Source organism: Mauremys mutica, chromosome 4 (genome assembly GCF_020497125.1).
Source record: "Mauremys mutica isolate MM-2020 ecotype Southern chromosome 4, ASM2049712v1, whole genome shotgun sequence".
Taxonomy (NCBI): Eukaryota; Metazoa; Chordata; order Testudines; family Geoemydidae; genus Mauremys; species Mauremys mutica.
Window position 1 is genome coordinate 33,373,309 of NC_059075.1, and position 22,447 is coordinate 33,395,755.

Below are 22,447 nucleotides of genomic sequence, written 5' to 3' on the forward strand. Positions count from 1 at the left end.
AACAGATGTATTGGAGCATAAGTTTTCGTGGGTGAATACCCACTTCGCCAGACGCATTAAAATTGTTGTTTTTTATTGTTTAGTCTCTAAGGTGCTCTAGTTTACAATAGCTGGGGTGTAAATTTTACTTTGCAGCAGCATGTTGCACACTAACTGGCCCAAGTGGACCCTACTGGCATGCACTAAAAGTTCCCTATTGTGCGATAATGTTACTGTTTGAAACAGGACTACATTAACACACAGTAAAGAACTTTTGGTGGGCAGGCCAGTTAGTGTGGGCAACATTGATGTGCATTACAAGTTATATCTCAGCTGGTGCAGACTAAGTTACTGAGTAGACAAGCCCTACTTCATCAAGTGTACCCAGATGATTGTGTTGTCAACTTTCAGCTTTTTAATCTGGCTAAAACTCTTGTCTTCCACAAGCATCTGACTATTCCCAAAGGCTAATTTAAAGATATACTACGTCTGGTTTTCCAACTTCACAAAATGACTCTTAGGTTATATCACATAGCACCATTTTTAAAAAAAACAACAAGTATTTAATTTCCACCTCTAATATAATTTATTGTATCTTACCTATAAAAATGAGTTCTTAGTAGAATTTTTCTGTAAGCATGATGTTTTTATCTTTGTTTCCATCTGAACATTCAACTCTAATATTGAATAATGGGGAGATTTTTTTCCAGTTGACATCAGATAATCTCATATTTGTTAGCTTATTGTGTACAACAAAGAAGTTTTATTTTTAAATTCAAATAGTGGTTTTACCAACACCACAACTAACTACCAAAACACTTTTAAGAGCTTTCCAGGGGTGGGTGTTAGACAGATTTTTCCCCAGGCTGTTCTTCGCTGTTTTTTCCTGTCATCTCCAAAATAGAAGTAATAATAACAGAAGCTATTGGGCCCAATTATATTCTCCATGTTGGGAAAACCAGACAGAAGGCATTCTCCTTTTTTGGTACTGTAAACACCAGAAGATGGACACTTTGAATGCCCGTAGCCAGAAGAAGCCCAATTCCTTTTTGAGAGCCAGGTCACTGACAGAGACTCACAGAAAAAAGTCTGGTACTGAGTTTAGAAATAAGCCAGCCCTAGCTAAATGTTCCCCAATACCGCATTTGTTGTCTAGCAATGTCAAGTTGTTGCTTCAGGCACCACTTTCAGAACCACTGAGATTGACTCTATTGCCAGGACCTTTAACAGCTTTGATTTAATCTGTGGTATACACTATGCTCTTGGTACAACAACACCTCTCATTGGCCCGCTAAACCCAGGATTGTGAGTTCAGTCCTTGAGGGGGCCATTTAGGGATCTGGGGCAAAAATCTGTCTGGGGCTTGGTCCTGCTTTGAGCAGGGGGTTGGACTAGATGACCTCCTGAGGTCCCTTCCAAGCCTGATATTCTATGATTCTATATTGCAGTAAGGGACCTTCTTTCCCTCTTAGTTTTAGATTCATTGCTGTTATGGGAAGAGTTTCATTAGTATCCCATTACAGAAGGACTAGAGCCTCTCCTTGTTCCTCTTCATACAAATCAAAATCTCGGTACCATCATTCTTATAGGAGCAGGTCCAGGGACAGGATGCCTTGCAGCTGGTCCCTGGTACTGTATCTGTTCCAACAGTGGCATTTTTGGAAAATCTTGTGGGGTTCCTCTGGACTCTAGGTCCTCATTGCCTATACCATGTGTCACCATGCCTCAGTGAGTCACAACTGAGAATACTAAATTCAGGACATGCTGCTGAGAAATAGGACAGATACACCCCAAAACTGGTGATTATTTTTTCATAAGGCATACCAATCCAGCAACAAAAGTAAACTTCTGTCTCACCACACTGGCTAAGAAGAAGTCAGAAATGCAGCCTTCTTGGGTATTCCAGTCCTGGATTCAACACCCAGACACTACACTTAATGATGAGTAGTTATTTAAAACCAATTTCATCAACCAAAGGGTTCTTCTGATTCCAAAGAACCAGCCACATACCCAGGTCAATATATAACTCAGATCTTACCCATTAATCATGTTGTTGCCAATTCTTTAGTATCTAATATCTAAAGGTTTATTTATAAAAAGAAAGAAAGAGGTGAGAGTTAAAATTGGTTAAAGGAATCAAATACATACAATAATTGCAAGGTTCTTGAATCAGGTTGAAGCAGTGATGAAATAAACTGCTGGCTTGTTAAGTCTCTGGTTGCTCCCAAATGATTGGAAGGTCCTCAGTCCGTTATTTAGAATGCTCCCATTAGGATAAGTCCATAGGTCAGAGATCAGAGCAGGAAAGAGGCAAAATGGAAATGTTTCGAGGGACTTTTATAGCTTCTTCCCTGTTGAGGGAAACCTATTGTTCGAAACAAAGCCCTCAGCCCAGTTTGTGGAAAAATACAGGTAGCAAGATGGCATTTAGGGTCACATGATCTAGTCACATGCCATTTTATGCTTTGCTGAGTCATAGCAGAGGCCATTATCCATACTCTAGAATGTTCACAAGAAAGTCCATCAGGTGTGGATTAGCCTCTTCTATGGTCCATTGTGAGTTAAGTGTTCTTTGATGGGCCATTCAGTTTGAATAGTCCCTTCACAATATGCTGGCCAGACTGGATGAAAATTACCCTGTGGGTGATACCACTGGAGCAAACGTATTTGAAATACAGGTACATAATCAATATTCATAATTTCAGATACAAAAAGGATACATGCATAAAAATAGGATAATCATATTCTGCAAACCATAACTTTTCTATTGACATCTTACTTCACACACTTTGTACAAGATTTGTTGCAATTATATAACAGTGGTAGCAACAATGATCTACATGGTTATATTTTAATCATATAACATCACACCATGTACCAATAAATCATCTTCAAGGCAATATACTGTACCTGATACCAATCTCAGTACCGATCCCAGTAAGCAGAGGATGTGCTTCCTTCAGTTGTTTCCTTCAGCTGACCGTTCCAGTGCAAAGACTGCAGAACAGAGGTACACTACAGTGCTTATCTACCCATTTGCTTCTCCCTGGATGCGGCCACTGTCTCTGAATGATTCTCCCCATTTTTGGATGATTAGATAACATAACAGGAACTTATGAAGTATATAGCCACCTCCCTTGGTTTTCAGGTAGCACTAGTCCAGGGCAATCCACGCAAGTTAGTGGATATTTTGCATACTGTGTGTCCTACTTGAGTGGCTTTACCTATTAACAGTGCCATCTTGGAGCCTACAAAAATCCTTGGGCAAACTCCCTCCTTTCTGATGCCCACTGCCAAAAGGACTGAGACAAAGCTGAAACTGGTAAAATTGCTTGTATAGTAGACACTATTGACTAAAGCCAAAATTTAAGAATTTTGACATGCCTAGAGTTAGGCACCTAAATCTATATTTGGGAAACTAAATAAAAGTGATCTGGTTTTCAGAATAGTTGGTCACCTTCAATTCCTCTCAACTCTGTGTAACTTGTGGGTGCTCAATTCCACTGAAAATTAGGTTACATATTTAGGTACCAAAATATGTATACCAGTCCCCAAGCCCACCCTACTCTATGTATTGTTGTCAGTAGGATCTATTTTTCACTCTTTCAACTTGATTAGCTTCTTCTGATAATCAGATGATACATTGGTTGTTGTGTTGATGATTGTGGAAGGCAACCTTGGGTAGACAAGCTTGTGAGATGAAATGACACTTTCCTTTAACTTTCTGCTTATCTGTAATTCTTATGAAAGCTAAGAATAACACATCCCGTTGATATCTCTGTTGATGGCGTTCATATAGTCTCTGCCAGCTCTGTCAGAAATATGAGTGTGCCCTTTGATTAGAAGTTGGGCTACGTGACTCATATTCAGAATATAACTATATATGTTAGGAATTCAGTGAATTAAAATGCACACTTTTATGTGCAAATGTCAATGTGCTGGATCATGCATCTGTTATGTTAAGATTTTATTACACCTTTCTTTACTCTGCTCTCCAATATGCAAGGCTCACTCTTTCTATTAGATTTATGGCAATGCAAGAAGTGGAGGCTGGCATCCCTAAGGTAGTGATGGATGTGTGGTCTGTTGTGGTAAAAAGTTTGTCCATGGCTGAAAGAGTAAGATGGTATTTATTATGCAGGTTAATTTCTGGTTTTTTTCTGTGGTTTTGACAGCTATGCTATCTATGCAGGGGTGAAAGTAACTCACAGGACTTGCCTTAGCGGGGAGCTTGGAGGAGCCCTTTAAATGCCAGCCCCAGCCCGGCCGCTGGAGCTGCGGGCAGAATTTAAAAGGCTCCTCCGGGTTCCCTGCTGCGGCGGGGAACTCAGAGGAGCCCTTTAAATCCTGGCCCCAGCCCGGCCGCTGGAGCTGCGGGTCGGGGCCAGGGCCGGGATTTAAAGGGCTCCTCCGAGTTCCCCACCACCCAGCCCGGCCGCCACGGCGGGCCGGAGCCGGCATTTAAAGGGCTCCTCTGGGCTTCCCGCTGCAGCGGGAAGCTCGGAGGAGTGCTTTAAATGCCAGCCCCAGCCCGGCCACCAGAGCTGCGGGCCGGGATTTAAAGGGCTTGGGTCTCCCCAACCCAAGCCCTTTAAATCCCCGCCGCAGAAGCCGATGCAGTCCGGCATGGCATACTAGCTCTTGCCGGTACGCCGTACCCGTACCGTACCGGCTTATTTTCACCTCTGTATCTATGTGAAATTTTAAGTGGTTCCTAACAAAGTGCATATATATGTTTTTTTCCCATAGGTCTGTCTGTGAGAAGTGTTTGCTGGCGAGGAGACCATATTCTAGTTGGGACACAAGACAGTGAAATTTTTGAGATCGTTGTGCATGAACGCAATAAGCCTTTCCTGATCATGCAGGGGCACTGTGAAGGAGAGCTATGGGCTCTGGCAGTCCATCCTACAAAACCGTTGGCCATGACTGGAAGTGATGACCGATCAGTCAGGTTAGCAACAACAACAATGCCCCCCACAGCCCCAACAACAAAATGACCAACAATAATACACCAAACTAAAGCTCCCCACCCAGATTATGTATAGCTTTATAGAGGAGACTTCATCTTTAGAAAAACATAATTGAAATGTAAAAATGCAAAATGATTTATGGCATGTCATATTGTGGTATTGAACCAACATAATTTATTCTTCTAACTGTAGATACTGATTACTTTGCTGATGGAGGTCTGAAAACAATGGCAGAAATGGGTAGTTTTCAAAATGGAAATCGAGGCCTTCATTTGAACTCAAATGGTGGAAGGGATTACTTTCATAATTTCAATGATAGTAAATAAGATGAGTGCCAAAATTTTCAAACTTGGATAACTAAAGTTACACACCTAAATTTATATTTGAGTATCTAAAAAGTGATTTAAGTTTCAGAGGTGCTGCGAAGCATGCACAACTCCCAAATTAAATAATTTTGATTGATGTCTTTAGTGAACCTTTCATCCAACCTATATCAAGCATTACTGAGATGCATTCTTTTGGGCTGATGTGGTACAGTACCTTTATAATTCTTATTCACATCATGGTTTTTTTTTTAAATGTGATAAAATTGCATATCTGACTTGTGACATTTTTGTTTAACTTAATGTATCTATATTTGTTAAATAAGGCTACAGTCCAATAAATTCTAGTAAATTATTCTCTTGTACATAGTTTTTTTAAACATTTTTCAAATTAAAATGTAGTGTCATTTTTGCTAATCTGCTAGGAGATGCACTAATATAATAAAAAATGAATTGACACACTATTGTAAAATTCCATGCTTGAAAAGGCATGATTAGTATAAATTAGACATTATTTTGATATCTGGTGACATACAGAAAGTTGTGCTACATTATGAATGATAAATAATAGAAAGGGGGCATTTGTATTGTAACATTTTCAGTTGTTCATTCAATAATCTATAACTAAATCAATAGTATACACTTTAAGCAATAGAAAATTCAGGTTTTACAAATAAGTACTGTTCTTTGTTAAGTACTTAACAAAATGAGTCTGCCTCTTCAGTTTCACAAATTAGGTACTCAGTCATACTCTTAAATATACAGGCACTCGTTGTATGCAAAGCTTGTAACTTTGTTAGTTTTGGAAGTTGATAGCAAATGACTTCAGAATATAGGTGCAGTGCTGCATTCAGAATATATTCTATGAAGTTGAAATCTTTACTTTTTTAAAATCAGAAAACAGCCATTCCTTATATGATTTATTTAATATTTTATTTTAGAATTTGGAGCCTAATAGACCATGCATTGATTGCACGGTGCAATATGGAAGAACCAATTCGCTGTGCAGCCGTTAGTACTGATGGAATCCATCTTGCACTTGGAATGAAGGATGGCTCTTTCACTGTACTTCGAGTCAGGTAGGTACAAAGATTAGAAAACTATAAACAAACTATACACTTTTTCTTAAGTAATTTATGCATATACCTGTTTTGTTTTAGGTAGAAAACATGCTAAGGAAGCATTTAAACTTAAATTTCAAACACAGGTTCACAGGCTATTTATGTTTAGTTGTTACTCTGAAAGCATATTAAGAAAATTACATTTGTACAAGGAATAGTAAAATTTCAGAATTCAGAACAAGATTTTGTCAGGCACATTCTTGAAACTGTGAATGTCAATATGATGACATTCTCTTTTATGCTTGTGACACATTTTCTTTCTCCACTACAGGGATATGACAGAGGTTGTTCATATTAAAGACAGGAAAGAAGCCATTCATGAATTAAAATATTCACCAGATGGCACATTCCTTGCGGTTGGCTCCAATGACAGCTCTGTTGATATTTATGGTGTTGTTCAGCGGTACAAAAAAGTTGGGGAATGTGTTGGATCTGTAAGTTTCATCACTCATATGGACTGGTCTTCAGACAGTAAATACTTACAGACCAATGATGGCAGTGGGAAAAGACTTTTTTACAAGATGCCAAGTAAGATTTTGTATTTTTATAATTTGCTTTATTTTATAAATTCAATCTACAATATATAGTTAATAAATCTTGGTTTGAAACATTAAGTTGTTGAGGGCATGGAAACTGAACAAAGATGTTATGGACCAAGTAATTATTCAGTGGATAACATGTATGAGAAAATTAGAGACTTGTCCATAATTTCCTGGGTGGTGGCTGGTGAGTCTTGCCCACATGCTCAGGGTTTAACTGATCACCATATTTGGGGTTGGGAAGGAATTTTCTTCCAGAGCAGATTGGCAGAGGCCCTGGAGGTTTTTCGCCTTCCTCTGCAGCATGGGGCATGGGTCACTTGCTGGAGGATTCTCTGCAGCTTGAGGTCTTCAAACCACAATTTGAGGACTTCAATAACTCAGACATAGGTTAGGGGTTTGTTATACAAGTGGATGGGTGAGATTGTATGGCCTGCATTGTGCAGGAGGTCAGACCAGATGATCATAATGGTCCCTTCTGACCTTAAAGTCAATGAGTCTATAAATAGTCTGCCCATTCAGATTTGTCGTCATATTCTAGACTGTTTCAGTACTCTGGCTTTGGTAACCAAGCATTTCTGAGCCATAGTTGCTTAATTGTAATTAAATATTCTTATATTTTATTAGTAGCATGTTTGTTTTATTACAGTATTATTTTTAAAAAATTATTTGAAACCATGTTTTTTTAGATCAGTGGATCATTCTGATTAGTATATCTCCTCACCCCACCTTTTTTTAAAAAGAATAATTCTTCTTTGAGTGATTGCACATCTCTTCCACTCAGGTGTGTTTATGCCCAGTGCAGTTGAGCCAGACATTTCTCTGTAGTAGTACCTGTCAGGGTGGAATATGCTTTCTGCACTTCATCATGTCCCCAGGCGAACGTATACAGGGTGACCCACTCCAACCCCTCCTTCAGTTCTTCTAACAAGCAGCCAGAGGCAGTGAGAAACTCCTTGTGCTCTGTCACGGTTTTCCCTCTCATATTGAGATGTTTCTCTTTGGTAAGCAGATCATTCACAAGTGCAGTGAGATAGTAGTACAACTCATACATATATCACACAAGAATATTAATGATCAGTGAGATACTAGTTTTCCAGCGATATATTGCATTCCACCTTTTGGGTGTATATCATGAAAACAATGTGTTAGGTGTAATAGTACGTCAGGCCTGACGAGTTGCTGACACAAGGTCGTGAACCACCAATGGGCCTCTGTATCACAACTGGCAGATTGCAACTCTGCATGCTTCTGATTGCTTAACACTTGATTCTTATGGCTCTGGGGTATTATCATTTTCATGTAATCATTTTTTTTTACTTTTGTATCTATGATATTGAAAAATTTAAATGAGTCATAACATGTATAACTTCCTTAAGAAAGTTCCAAACCGAAACGTATACAGACCTTCCAATGTTCAGTATTGTAATTACATATATTAGTATTACATCCACTGCAGTTTTATTTTTTATTTTGTACAACCCTAAATTAATCTCCTAATCTACTGTTTTATCTAACCACAATTTGAATATCTAACTGAAACTAAAAGCAATGTTGTGTGCATTAATTAAACAGTTTTAAAAATAGAAAATTCCTTAAACTGGGACTAACTAGTTTTTCCTGGGGTAGTAAAAACCATGATTTACCTGGTAAAAACCACCTCTGGTAAATACCATGCTATCCTTGCCCATAACATGGCCCTCCACAACTTGTCCCTGTTTCCCCTTGCTTCTGTACCCTCATAGCCTGTCCCTGCTCTGTCCATTCCAGCCCACCCCTGCCCCCCTCTTTCCCTCTTCACTACTTTGCATTTAAGCCTGTCAGTCTGCTTTTCCTCCTCCTGCGTGGACACCAGAAGGGGGGCATTGAGAGAACAGAAGTCTGCCTGTTCTCAGGGCTTGGCTACACTTACAAATTTGCAGCGCTGCAGCAGGGTGTGAAAACACACCCTCTCCAGCGCTGCAAATTGCGGCGCTGCAAAGCGCCAGTGTAGTCAAAGCCCCAGCGCTGGGAGCGCGGCTCCCAGCGCTGTCCGTTATTCCCCACAGGGAGGTGGAGTACGGACAGCGCTGGGAGAGATTTCTCCCAGCGCTGGCGCTTTGACTACACTTAGCGCTTCAAAGCGCTGCCGCGGCAGCGCTTTGAAGTGTAAGTGTAGCCAAAGGTGCCTGGCACCATAGTGGCCCCAGCTATGACTGCAGCTCTGGAATGGTGCGTTCTCAGTCCAGTCAGCATATAAGAGCTGTGTGTGGATGGAGCATGTTCAATGCAGGTGGAACCATTGGAGAATGTTATCAACTTCTAACAAATCTGTATAAACTGAGACTTTTTCAGAGATGTATAATTTGGTCATATTTGATAGATTTTCAAGTTCCTGCTCAAAATCATGGAGGCACTAGGGTTTCTCAATGAAAAGTTTATAAAGGTTTTTTTTTAACAGGGGCCAAACAACATATTTTCCCCTACCTTTGTTCTTGGAAATGGCTGAACCATTTTTGCTGAATTATTATTTTTTTTAAATCAGCCTGAGGCAGATAACTGCTATGAAAAATTTTAGCCAAAAAGTTTGGCAAAATTATATGCAGTTGAAAACTAGGTCTTATAATAGAAAGCATTAATCAATGTTGACTATAGATAGTGCCATCAGAGCTGCCTATAATAAAAAGAATGTTTAAAAAATATAGTTTTACTGTACAATTTTCAACTCAGTCTGAGCTATATCTGAGTTCTGGTCATCTTTTGATAATTTTAGTTCCAAATTTATTAAAGGAAAAAGCAGGAGTGAATTATTAAAAATAAGCCTTTGCATTTATTTTTAGGTGGAAAAGAAGTAACAAATAAAGAAGAATTAAAAGGCGTCCAATGGGCTTCATGGACATGTGTTTATGGCCTTGAAGTTAATGGAATCTGGCCCAAATATTCAGATATCAATGATATCAATTCTGTAGATGGAAATTTTAATGGTCAAGTTTTGGTTACAGCTGATGACTATGGAATAGTAAAACTATTCCGGTATCCTTGTTTAAGAAAAGGTAATATCTTTGTTTGACTTAAATTATTAATGAATATTTATAAAGGTTTGGGGAAAGTAGAAAGGTCTTAAGAGTTATGTAAATGGCAAAGCTTTAGTCTTAGAATGTTAAAGTACAAATATGGAAAATAGTAATGATTTGATTAAATGAACATGTAATAGTGACTTACAGAATCTATGATCTATGTTTTTGTGTGTGCTTTGGGTAAGATAGTGATTTATATCACAACAGGTTTTATATGGCAGTAGTACACAGTTTCTAGAAATTTCAGTAGAAGAACAAATGCACTATGGGCATTCCTTTATAATTATGTTTGTTTTATCATGATTGCTGATCTGTCATGTTTCATGCTATGGATGAAATTGTGTAATTATGGAAAGTAAGAATAACAGACCTTTGTGCAAAGAATCTCTATGAGGGCTCTAAAAAAGTGAAGGAATTGACCCCCACACATGCACTCAGTGAAGCACAGTATCAGCACACCTGATCCCATGAGCTACAGAAGTGTCTGCTGTGGTCATATGCAGATCTAGGTCAGTGGATATTGGTAATTTTTATTCCAAGTAGGCATTCGCCCTTTTCTAGTGCTTAGTGGCAGACTGGATCATTGGCTCTGGGTTAGGGGCTAGGACCATCCTTCAGGAGGAACTCCCAGAGGTCTTTGCCTCCAAACTTGCAGAGGTAGTAGACCAGGGGTAGGCAACCTATGGCACGAGTGCCGAAGGCGGCATGCGAGCTGATTTTCAGTGGCACTCACACTGCCCAGGTCCTGGCCACCGGTCCGGGGGGCTCTGCATTTTAATTTAATTTTAAATGAAGCTTCTTAAGCATTTTAAAAACCTTATTTACTTTACATACAACAATAGTTTAGTTATATATTATAGACTTAAAGAAAGAGACCTTCTAACAAGGTTAAAATGTATTACTGGCACGCGAAACCTTAAATCAGAGTGAATAAATGAAAACTGGGCACAGCACTTCTGAAAGGTTGCTGACCCCTGCAGTAGACCTTCGGTCTGACCATGGCCCTCACAGGAAATCCCCTTACCCCAGGATGAAGCCTAGATGGCAGATACATTTTCCCCAGAGCCATTTTGGAGCCATTTTCCCCAGAGAAACCTTTAAAGAGGTAGTGTCCATTTACTGAGCACAAGTCCTGGGGCTTCTGAGCATAAAAGTGCCAGTAGAGGGACCGTTCCTTGTGAAAGGAAGAAAAGCCCCAGTTAAATTCTTGATCAATAGGTTTATCAGCCCACACAGAGAGCCAATCACAACACATCGTTCATGTTATTCTAGACAGTTCTTCGGCCAACCGCTGGCCAGGCTGTCAGTGGTACTGGACATCCGATTGGCATAGCGCACTGTGGCCTAGAACCCCTGAGCGATCTGCCAGCCTCAGCCTCAGCCTCCCAAGAAGCTGAGATTACTGGCCCGTGCCACAGCATCCAATGTCCCAGTTAAATTATGCAAATTGAAAGTTCATGACTTCGGCTTCTCTCTGGTTCTAATCCTAGAAGTTCCTCTATATTGCCACCTTGTCTGACGAAGGGGAACTGTCTGATTCTGATTGTGTGATCCTAGATGAGGAGCCTCAGAGGTTGTTCCCTCTTCACTGTAATGCTAAGAAAAGTTCTAGCAGCCCTGGAGATGCTGCTGGACCAACCCCAGGAGCAGGGCCCATTGGTAAAATCCAGGGAGTGTCTCAGAAGTATTTCCTAGCTAGCATAAATCAGGAGCTTTGTGTTCGTCTACAACCTGCTTCTGAGGACTTGATTAAGACAGAGTGGGAGTTTATCGTCAAGGAGAAGTTTCGTAGCTGGCAAAAACAAAAATTCTAAACACCCCCAAAGACAAAAAGGACTTTGGCAGTCTTGCCAAAGTTGGAGCAGCCTCAACCTGAGTCATAGACTCTGGCCCACAGCCAACAGTTTAATCTTCCTCCAAGTACTAGGGAAAGAGGGACATACACAGTGCACACTGTCAAACATTGACATTCCCAGAAAGTAATTTTTCATATAAGGCTTCAGTTTTCCAATGCCTTCCACAGCCAAATATGCCTCAGATATTAATAAAGGTGCAAGCGCTTCCTGTGGCCTTGTATATACTGTCAGGTCATCTGTTTCCAGCTTCAGGTCCTGCTGTTCCTTATTCTGAGCAGCTGACCCCTGTTCAGCCAGGACTAAGCATCAGGGAATATGCCGTTAAGTAATTCAAAACTCCTTCCTCAGGGGAAATGGGCCTCCTCTTCCCTCTCCCTCTCTTCCAGTCAGGGCTGGTTCCAGGCACCAGCGCAGCAAGCGGGTGCTTGGGGCGGCCACGGGGAAGGGTCTGCACGTCTGGCTCTTCGGCGGCAATTCGGCAGCAGGTCCCTCACTCCTTCTCGGAGCGAAGGACCTGCCGCTGAATTGCCACCGAAGACTGAAGCGGCAGCGGTAGAGCTTCCGCAGATAGCTTTTTTTTTTTTGTGGTCCTTGGGGCGGCAAAAACCCTGGAGCCGGCCCTGCTTCCAGTACTCCTACAGAAGGTGATGAAGTAGCTGACTTTCTCATTAGGGAGACATGCAGGGAACATGTCTCCAGGCACTGTAACTGTGGTCTCCCTCAGAATGCTCCCTCCCTCTTCCAGCCCTTACCCCCCTCTAACGGATTTGAGCCAGAAGTCAAAGATGATTTATCTATTTTTCCCAGTTAGGGCACTCAACTAGGATTTGGGAGAGACAGGTTGCAGTCCCTGGTCTGAACCAGGGAAAACAGAGACTTGAACATGGGTCTCTCACATCCCTGGTGCGTACTCTAACCAGTAGATCATTGACTATTCGTGGGTGGGTGGGTTTTTCAACAAAAAACTTCTAAAGTCTCAGCTTTGTCCTGGTCAGGAATGGGAAATAAATTGAAATCTCAAACATTTTAATGGGAGTGGAAAACCTTTTCTTGGTTGGCTCTACTTCTTGCTCAGCCCTGCTACTAAGGGTAAGGGAAAATCTCAGATGAAATTTCTGAAGCTGAAGCCCAGAGCAAGCTACCTCATACTCTCAACTGAAGTCCCCAAAATGAGGAGTGTGTGTGTATTGCAGCATGAGAGGGAAGTCTTTGCAAAGTCAGATGTTTAACAAAAAAGAGTTGTTGCTGCTTCACAGTTATTCAAAAAGCTCTATTCCAGAAACCATCCAGGTTGAGCAAGAAAAGTGCTCTAAGTCTCAAAGATTTGTTGTATCTTAAAACCTGTGATACCATGATCATATGACACAGCCCCTGCAATGCACTTAAGCATTTGAGGAGGTAGAGTCTTCATAATATTTAAGATTAGCCTAGGGACTAGACTGAATCCTAGCTTTTGAAAGAGCAGAGAAATACTGTCCTATGGTTAAGGCTAAGTTTTTGTCATGGATATTTTTAGTAAAAGTCATGGACAGGTCACAGGAAATAAACAAAACTTCATAGAAGCCTGTGACCTGTCCCTGACTTTCACTTAAAATATCCCTGACAAAAGGGGTAGGAGGGTTCACCACCCACTGCTGCTGGGGGCTCCCACGTCCCCCACCGCTGCGGTGCGTGGGAACTCTGGAGTCCCCCTGCCTGGGCGGGGGCTGGGCTGCTGCGGGGTCCCCTCAACTCTGGACAGCTGGGAACTTCAGGGTTCCCCAGCTGCTGGCTGTGGCTGGGCAGCTGCGGCAAGTCCCCTTGTTGCCCGCCACATCTGGGCAGCTGCGGGGACTTGCCCAGTTACCTGCGGCGGCTGGGCAGCTGTGAGGTGTCCCTGCACCAGGGCAGGGGCTGGGAGCTGCGAGAGCAGGGCTGGCTGGGAGCTCCAGTCCCAGGGCAGAAAATGTCATGGAGGTCTATGGAAGTCACAGATTCCATGACCTTGGTGACATAATCGTAGCCTTAGCTATGGTTAGATCATGTAAGAAATCTGTATCAAAAGGAATCAAATTTTTTTACTACTTTTGAATTTTTTAGATAATGTAGGATGATTTTGAGTCCTTTAATTTATCTATGAAATACATCTTAATGATCTAGGGATACTTGAGAAACAGATAACTGATCCTAGAGCCCTAGATACATCCTCAGAATCCTCATGAAAATCTGCACTTACTTTACAATCAACTAGTTCTTTAAGGGTCACATGCTCTCTGATGTTTTTTAATTCAAGCTATAACCAGAGTCGTCCCTTGGGTACAGCGAATTGGGGCAACCGCTCCGGCCCTGCGCTTTGAGGGGCCCTGCAGGCCAGTGTGATTGGCCAGCGTGGTTGATCCCGGAAGTGATAGATTTGTTACTTCCGCCCTGGGTCCTGGGCCCCCCTCAGGATAGCCCTGGCTATAACAATGTGACCCACCTAATGGGCTTGAGGACAAACGTTAGGCAAGTTCATATAACCTTTGTGCTATTATAGAAATAGAATTTTACCATCAGTTTGTGCCACTCAACAATGGCTTGAATATCTAATGCTATTTTGTCTTATTCCCTTTTGCAAACACAGTTTAAGTAGTTCTTCAGATTTTGGTTTGTTTTTTTTCTTTTGATAGCCTTAAGGCTTTTGCTAGTTGCTAAGTGAGATAATCCAAAAACCCATCCTAAGAAGAATTTTCAGAAAATCTAAAAGAAACCAGCTTTCTTCTTCTTTTAAGCAGTTTTGAGCGTGACTAATTAAACAGCAAATGAACTTGCTGAATAGAAATAACAAGAATGCCTGCAATGAGTTCTGTGAAGCCAATTTCTTTTTGACATATATCTGAATTTTGAGTTTGTTATGCAGGATTTGGTAACAGAGATAAGCAGATGTAATAGTAGTGATGTAATAGTATGCCTGGCAAGAATTGCTTAACACTCAAAGCTCTTCACTGGGAAAAGTGAGAGCTGGCATTCTAAGCTCTCAGATAGCCCAGTGAGGGGACCCCAATTAAATATGTGTAAATAAAAATTAAAATGCCACCCTGTGATAGCAGGGAAAGTAAGCACTGGCTTCTTGTACAAGGTGAACAAAGTGATTCTAATTTTTTTTTTTGGCTCCATAGCTCAGTGGTTAGAGCACTGGTCTTGTAAACTTCATAAAAGCCTAGCATGTGTCCCCTTCCTTTCTGCCTCTGCATTTTCATCTGTTATTAACTGATGCATGAAAGTAAAATTTTACTATTTGATATGCAGGCAGATTAGAGGCTGGGAATGGTATAATAATTTTGTGACTCTTTATTGATCCATCTTCCTGTTACAAAGCAGAGCAAATGGAATTCTAGTTATCCAGATTGGTGGCATCTAGTGAGCAGAATTATTTTTTATTTAAAACTTAATGGTTATTTTTTCACACGTATAGAAATGTTCCCTGTTTTTTAATCATTGTGCTTTTGAAAGATTTATTCTGAATACACTGAAAATGCTTTCTTCCCCTTCTTCCCCCGCCCTTGTTCTAGGAGCAAAGTTTAAAAAATATCTTGGGCATTCAGCTCATGTGACAAATGTCAGATGGTCACATGATCATCAGTGGGTTGTTTCTATTGGTGGAGCTGATCATTCTGTCTTCCAGTGGAAATTCATTCCTGAACGGAAGCTGAAGGATGCTATTCACATAGCACCCCAAGGTGAGAGCGCATAACATTCTTTTATCTTTAAAAAAAAGGTGAAAAAGGTTAATACAAGTATCAAAATAATTTATACATATTCAGAATTATCTAACCTTATGCATTGATCATCCTTAAAATTTTGAAGTTGCCTGAGGTAGCTAATAACATAACCCCAATATTTGTTGATAACTTCCTATTATAAGTATAGAGAGATTTGGCAAATATGCTCATCGCTTTCTTCATGTCCTGTAAGCGCAAAGACAATATTGAAGAGTTTTAAGCATCACCACTATAAACATACCAGTATTGTAATAGAGTTGCAAGGTGTCCGTTTTTTTTATCGGAAAGTCCAGTCGAAAAGGGAGCCTGGCAGTGTCAGGTCAACACTGCTGACTGGACACTAAAAGCCCTGGTTACCTGAAGTAACTGGTCTCCACCACCAGGAGGTGAGAAAAAGCAGCAGCTGCTGTTGGAATCTGGAGGAGCAGGGGAACACTCTGGAATGGCTCCAACAGAGAGAGGTACTAGTGGCTCCCCCATCCTGTGCCGAGCACGGCTCTCCCTGCCCTGTCCTGCCCGACTCATTTCTCCACCCCAGAGTGTGGCTCTCCCTTCCCTGCGCAGTCCCAGTTACCCTCCCACCCCCAGAGTGCAGCTCTCCCTTATCTGACCTGCCCCACTCACCTCTCCACTCCCAGAGCATGGCTCTTCCTTCCCCACAATGCCCCACTCACCTCTCCACCCCCGGAGCATGGCTCTTCTGTCCCTGCCCTGCCCCATTCATCCCTCCCCCCCAGAGCGTGGCTCTCCCTCCCCTGTCCTACCCCACTCACCTCTCCACTCCCAGAACACGGCTCTCCCTTACCTGGCTTGCCCCGCTCACCTCTCCACCCCCCAGAGCCCAGCTCTCTGTTTCCCGCCCTACCCTGGTCACCCCCTGGAGCTCGGCTCTCTTACCGGTGTCCTGCCCCAGTCACCCCTTGAGCCCTGCTTCGCTGGCAAGGGGAGGGCAGTGGAGAGAGCAGCGAGTGACAGTGGGGGTGAGGAAGAGAAGCAGGGGCTGGGGCTTCAAGAGGAAGAGGTGGAGCAAGGGGCAGGGCCTCTGGGGAAAAGGCCGAACAGGAAGTGGGGGAGATTCCAATGCTCAGTGTCGGGTTTTCACAAATTAGAAAGTTGGCCACCATATTTGCAAATGAATTATTTTAGTTACTTGAGGAAATGTGTAATAATATGCTTTCATTGAGTATGTAATCAGTGACATAAGATTTAACATGTATCGATTTAATTATTTAAATTCTAAAGCATTAACCCGTATGTTTGAGATTTCTCAATCAAGGCTCTCAGTTTAGAGCAGAAGCAAGCTTTGGGCCCTTCAAGTATCCCATCTCTAACTTGCATAATTAGTGTTAAAGATCAGATTTAGGCCTCAATCCTGCGAAGATACATGTGCTTAACTTTACTCACAGTCCATAAAGTAAAACATGCACCTAAGTCCTTGTGGGACTGGAGCTTTATTTATCTATGTCAACATCAATGCACTATATCAATGACTTTTATTTAACAGTTTTACAAGGGGTTTCCTTTATATATCTATAAATTAGACTAAATGGAACACATCGAGAATTGAGTTGTAGTCTTGAGACGAGAACTTTTTTGTCCCAAAAGCATGTTTAATTAATTATTTTGCAAACAGATATAATATGATATTGTATATAGTGTATAATCTTGATACAAATAATGAATTTCCAAAAAATCATTCTTTTAATTAAATCAGGCTTTTATTTAAATTGCCTTGTTTTAATACATTCTTATTTTGTAGTGGTATGCTGAAAAAGTGGATGTTTTATACTTACTCTTTTAATTAGAATTTCGTAATTGTTTAGTAACATTATTTTCTGAGATTATTCAGTAAAGTTTTAGATCTAGTTGATCTCATTCCCACTTCTTGTTGCTCAGGGCACATTCAGAGGACAATCTTTTCTGTCTCTCTCTCTCTCTCCCAACCGCTCATAGACCTGTCAATCTTCTAATAAATATTTATGCCCATGCTTATCATTACATACATGAGTCGTCCCATTAAAGTCAATATAAGAGTATCTTAATTTTAAAGAGTTTTTGTTTTAAATTTTCAAAAGTTACTACTGATTTGGGGCAACTCACTTTCTGGGTGCTCAACTTGAGACCTTCACAGATTGCCTGAATTTCAAAGGGTAAGTGCTCAGTGATTATGAAAATTAGGCTTCTTTAAGGTGTCTCAAGACAGGAGCCTACAAGTTGAGGTACCCAAAATCAGCACTCACTTTTGAAAATGTAGGCCTTTATGCTTAAGACTAAAAGGTAATTGTGGGTAGGAAAAAGTTGCTATTTGAAAGGGTATCATGGAAAAGCAATTGTAGTATATTGTTTTTTCCTCTAGAAATTTGTCCAATTCAAATAAAATACCTTAGTAATAGTGACACTGAAATAAATCAGTTTTTAAAAAACAGTATTTAATATTAGTTCATTCAATTTTAATCTGAAATTGCAATAGCACAAATTTTCAAATTAGATTGAGGCTATGCACAACTGATTTAACTATTTTTTTTAGTCAGGAGATTTAAATAATAATATTGCTCTCTTACATAGCACTTTTCATCAGCAGATCTCAATTAAAATCCATTATTTAAATTGCCTTGATTTAAATCGTTCCACCTTGTCAAATAATGCTTATACAATAAAACTATTAATTAAAACTATGCACAAAATGTATGCCATTCTGCATGATTACATTTAGTAAGGAGATTTTGATATGCTAGGAGAGCTCAGTTTAAGCTACTTGATAGTCCCTTGCTTTCTGTGGCTGAAAATGTGCTTTTTGAGCAACTCTAGATGCATCCTTCTCACATACGTATCTTTGATCCCTGTGCCTAGCAGTGTGATTTTGAGTATGGCTTTAGTATGGAGGCAGTATTTTCTGACTGATCCACTCTTTCTGTCAGTGGGCAGAAATAAAATATTCATGCTGGGTTTGTTAGCTTTAATGGCAATTTTAGATTCTTTTGATTGTTTACTTTCTCAGAGAAATCCAAAAAAGGAGTGGTGAATATTTCCTCTTTTTTCCTCACATTCTCACAACTGGGGCCCCTACAAGGTTGCAATTAATTACCCATCCTATTCAGTATGTACGTACAGCAGATAGGAAAGACAAATGATATGCTTTTCTGGCAGTGCCACCAATAATCAGATGACTTAAATGTGCATTTGATCAAACTCCATCTGATGGAGTCTGTCAGGCCTTCCCTGTCCCCCTGCAGGAGTTATCACTCTGAATACCTCCTTGCTCAGGCTGGGCTATCAACAAGGCACACTCCTCCAGAGGTTTGCAGGGCTAAGAGGGGACACTGACCAATCAAGAGTCAGCAGGCCAGTTAAGTAGGCTTGTTTGCTAATACTCATGGTCAGAACTTGGTGAGACTGGAACAGATGAGATTTTCAGTGCTAGCCCAGAACCCCAGTGCCAGGTCAGGTTCTTGCCTTCTAGCACTGCAACTAAATGCTTGCCTTTGAGGTTTCATTTGTTTATTTAAAGGTGCAGACAGATTCTGAATTTGCTATTATTTAACTCCAAGCTTATGGCACTGGCCGCTCTGTTCTAACCACGTGGCCCTAACTTGTGGACTGAGGAAAGGGACACCTGCAATACTACATTTGACCCCGCAGGCGGCAATATGGGGCAGCCCCTACCTGTGACACTCTGATACTGAGATCTTTGTGCTTTTATGATACCTCATGGAAATGAGAATGCACGTGAGTGAATTGATTAGTGCTCATTTGCAGTAAGACAGAAGTGAATCTAATAATATGGGGAAGGATCTAATGACATGAACAGTTGCAAATGTAACATTAGTCTTCATCAGTGTGTTTCAGAATCTCAGGCACGTATCACCAGTTCACCAAGATCTGTAGTATGTATATGTCTACATTTGAGTGTAATTCACTTTCTTTGTTATGATCTCTCAATGATCTAAGATCCATTTATATGAAAGGGGCTTTCTGCTTCTGAACCACCACTGAAGTTAATATCTGTTGGGTCATTCTCACTGTTGGCTCCAGAATTTAAACTTTACATATCTGGTAACAAGACATTGTCAGTGGAGGACCCATGCCTCTGGAATTTGCTCCCAAAAGTAAATATGACGCACTGGGTCCAATATTCAAAGGTGAATAAACTTGTATCTACAAAAAACTGCTTTTGTGCATACATATTATAGAATCAGAGAAATGTGGGCTGGAAGGGACCACAAGAGGTCATCAGTAGGGGAAGCTAAGGTACAGACACATCTTGCCCAGGTTCACTTAGCAGGTCATTCACAGAGCCAAGAATGGAATCCAGGTCTTCCAGTCAAGTGCCCTGTCCACTGGACCACACTGCCTGTGAAGTGAGTTTAATACGTGAAGCCTAGCTATCAAAAAGGAATAAAAAAGCAAGCAGTCCAAATTTGAAAGTACTGTTGTATTAAGAGAATTGATGATAATTTCAGATGATCTTATCATGGTTTAGTAGTTCATGTTGTAGTAAATATCAGCAGTCAGGCATAAGCTAGAAGTGTTGCAGTATTTTTCTGAACCATATACTATTTTAATTAATTGTTTCTGTCTACGTTTTGGTTTTCTTGATCACAGAAAGTCTGGTTGATTCTAACAGTGATGAATCAGATTCAGATCAATCTGATGTTCCAGAACTAGACTCTGAAATTGAACAAGAGACTCAGATCACATACCGTCGACAGGTAAGACTTGAGTTTTAATGGCACAGGGCCAAATCCTGAAATATTTCCCAAGGGTTTACTTGGTCCTTTCTCAACAAAAGCACTGAAGTCAATGGGAGTTTTACCTGAGTAAGGACTGAATAGAAATTGAGCAAGGATGTTAGGATTTGGCCCATTGCCAGTAGCTGACATTCAAAGACAACAGAAAGCTCAGTGGCTAGATGTATTCACAACACTTCATATCATGCTGTATTGTTTGTAATTTAAAAACAAATTGTATGCCCAGTTGGCTACAGTCATTGCAAATATCTGCAGTATGTCAATGTGCCATTCTGAAACTGAGCTGATCTATAGGTTTATTTCTTAGATACTTGTTCTTCCTGAAAACATATCTGTTTATATGTATGTGTATTCTTTCATAAAGGTTTACAAAGAAGATCTACCTCAGCTTAAAGAGCAATGCAAAGAAAAACGAAAAAGTGCAGCTTCTAAAAGAAGAGAGAGAGCTCCAGGGAACAGTATAAGATTACACTTTGTCCATGGGTATGAAAAATTGAGTTTTCTCTAAAAGCGACTGGACAGATTCATTTTCTGTTATAAATTTGTGGCAACAAATATAGTAATGTAAGATTTAAATATGTGATGAACCAAGTGAAAATTATTAAGATCAGATGCTGTATTTTAGACACTTTTTACAGCCACGCAAGTCTTTAAACTAAATTTATATACAGCAGTGGTTTTGCTGCCCAGCTAGATTACAGCATGAAATTCCTACTGGTAACTCAGTTGGTGTCATTATTTTATAGTGCTTTCTAAATATAAGACTTGAATGTCACCTAATCATATATTTTTTTGCATCTGGGAATGAATCTCTCTTTCTCTGGCTTTACCAGTGACTTTATAGTTAAGACTGAGTTGAATTTTCTACTTAAAGCATGTTATCTAAGAAAAATACAGCATGTCTTCCCCAAAATTCAGCACATACTCTTCGAATAAAGAACTAATTTTTGAAGAGTTTACAAGTAAATCTATTAACTTAGGAATTTAATTCAAAATTGGCCCTTTAAGAAACTTCATACCCAGTTTCACATCCTTTTTGCATCTAATAAACTCAGTAACTGAATAATGCTTCATACTTCCCAAATTGTTAAAACTCATTGAAGTCTTGTACCTGGGCTATATCTGAGTATTTTTTCAGGTTTAATAGTAATTTTCCCCATTACTTTTCATAACTGAAAGTATTTCTATTAAGAGAAAGGAAGTGGAGGGAATTAAGAAAAATATTATAGTTATTACATTAGAATAATAGGCAGAAATATAACTTCCTCCCTGTATTAAACAAAACTTTGTAAAATTTTATGGGAAGTATATGGAAACCAACTAATATTGCACTTCCTACCAAACGATGACTCTGTGGCAGAATGGAAATCTGCTTTGTGAGGTTTGATAAATGCATATTACGAAGGTCATGATGGTACAGTGCAAATTTGTCAAATGAGACACTAATGCTCTCCATTCTAAATGCCACTAAACACCTTTTAGAGATTTCGTCTAGGGTTGGTTTCTGAAATTATTTTTAAAAAAGCAGACTTTGGGAAATTAAGGGAATTAATCAAAGAAGTCAACTGGACTGAACAGCTCAAGGACTCAAATGTGTAGGAGGCATGACATTTCTTCAAATCAGTTATTCAAAAATTATCTGATATTGGCATCCCCAGCAAAGGAAAAAACTTGTAAGGAAAGTTGTGAACCAAGTTACATGAATAACCACGTCAAAAAGGTTATTAAAAGTAAACAGAGACCCTACAGGAAATGGAAAAAGAGGTTAATCAGCAAAGAAAGCTACATTGTGGAGGTTAGAAAATGTCAGTGAAATTTACTACAAGTCAAACTGAATTAGCTCTTGCCAAGGAAGTTAAAATAAATATTAAGGTTTTTTTAGTTATATAAATAAAAAGAGAATAATGAAGGTTGTGGTTGGGCTGCTATGCTGTGTGGATGTGAAGGAGTTTAAAGATAATCTAGGTATAGCCCCAAAACTAAATGAATACTTGACCTCAGTTATCAATAAAGATGCTAACATGGAACATGCGCATGAAGGCAATACGGCTGAAGGAAATGAGTGCTAGAAATGGAAATCACCACATCTAAGGTGGAAGGAAAATTTAGACCTTA

General features: G+C 40.2%; 1 protein-coding gene across 3 annotated transcripts in view; it reads left to right on the forward strand.

The window, feature by feature from the left end:
• Positions 1-22,447, forward strand: part of EML5 (EMAP like 5) — a 337,324-nt gene that overhangs the window by 144,549 nt on the left and 170,328 nt on the right. For 2 of the 3 annotated variants that reach the window (XM_045015105.1, XM_045015106.1), the window contains 7 exons: positions 4,729-4,930; positions 6,214-6,351; positions 6,665-6,921; positions 9,752-9,964; positions 15,375-15,542; positions 20,187-20,293; positions 20,697-20,815. In XM_045015105.1, the coding sequence (XP_044871040.1) occupies positions 4,729-4,930; positions 6,214-6,351; positions 6,665-6,921; positions 9,752-9,964; positions 15,375-15,542; positions 20,187-20,293; positions 20,697-20,815 (1,204 nt within the window). Of the gene's footprint in view, positions 1-2,546; positions 2,658-4,728; positions 4,931-6,213; positions 6,352-6,664; positions 6,922-9,751; positions 9,965-15,374; positions 15,543-20,186; positions 20,294-20,696; positions 20,816-22,447 lie in introns of those variants that run through there. The other variant, XM_045015108.1, reaches the window with a different exon arrangement.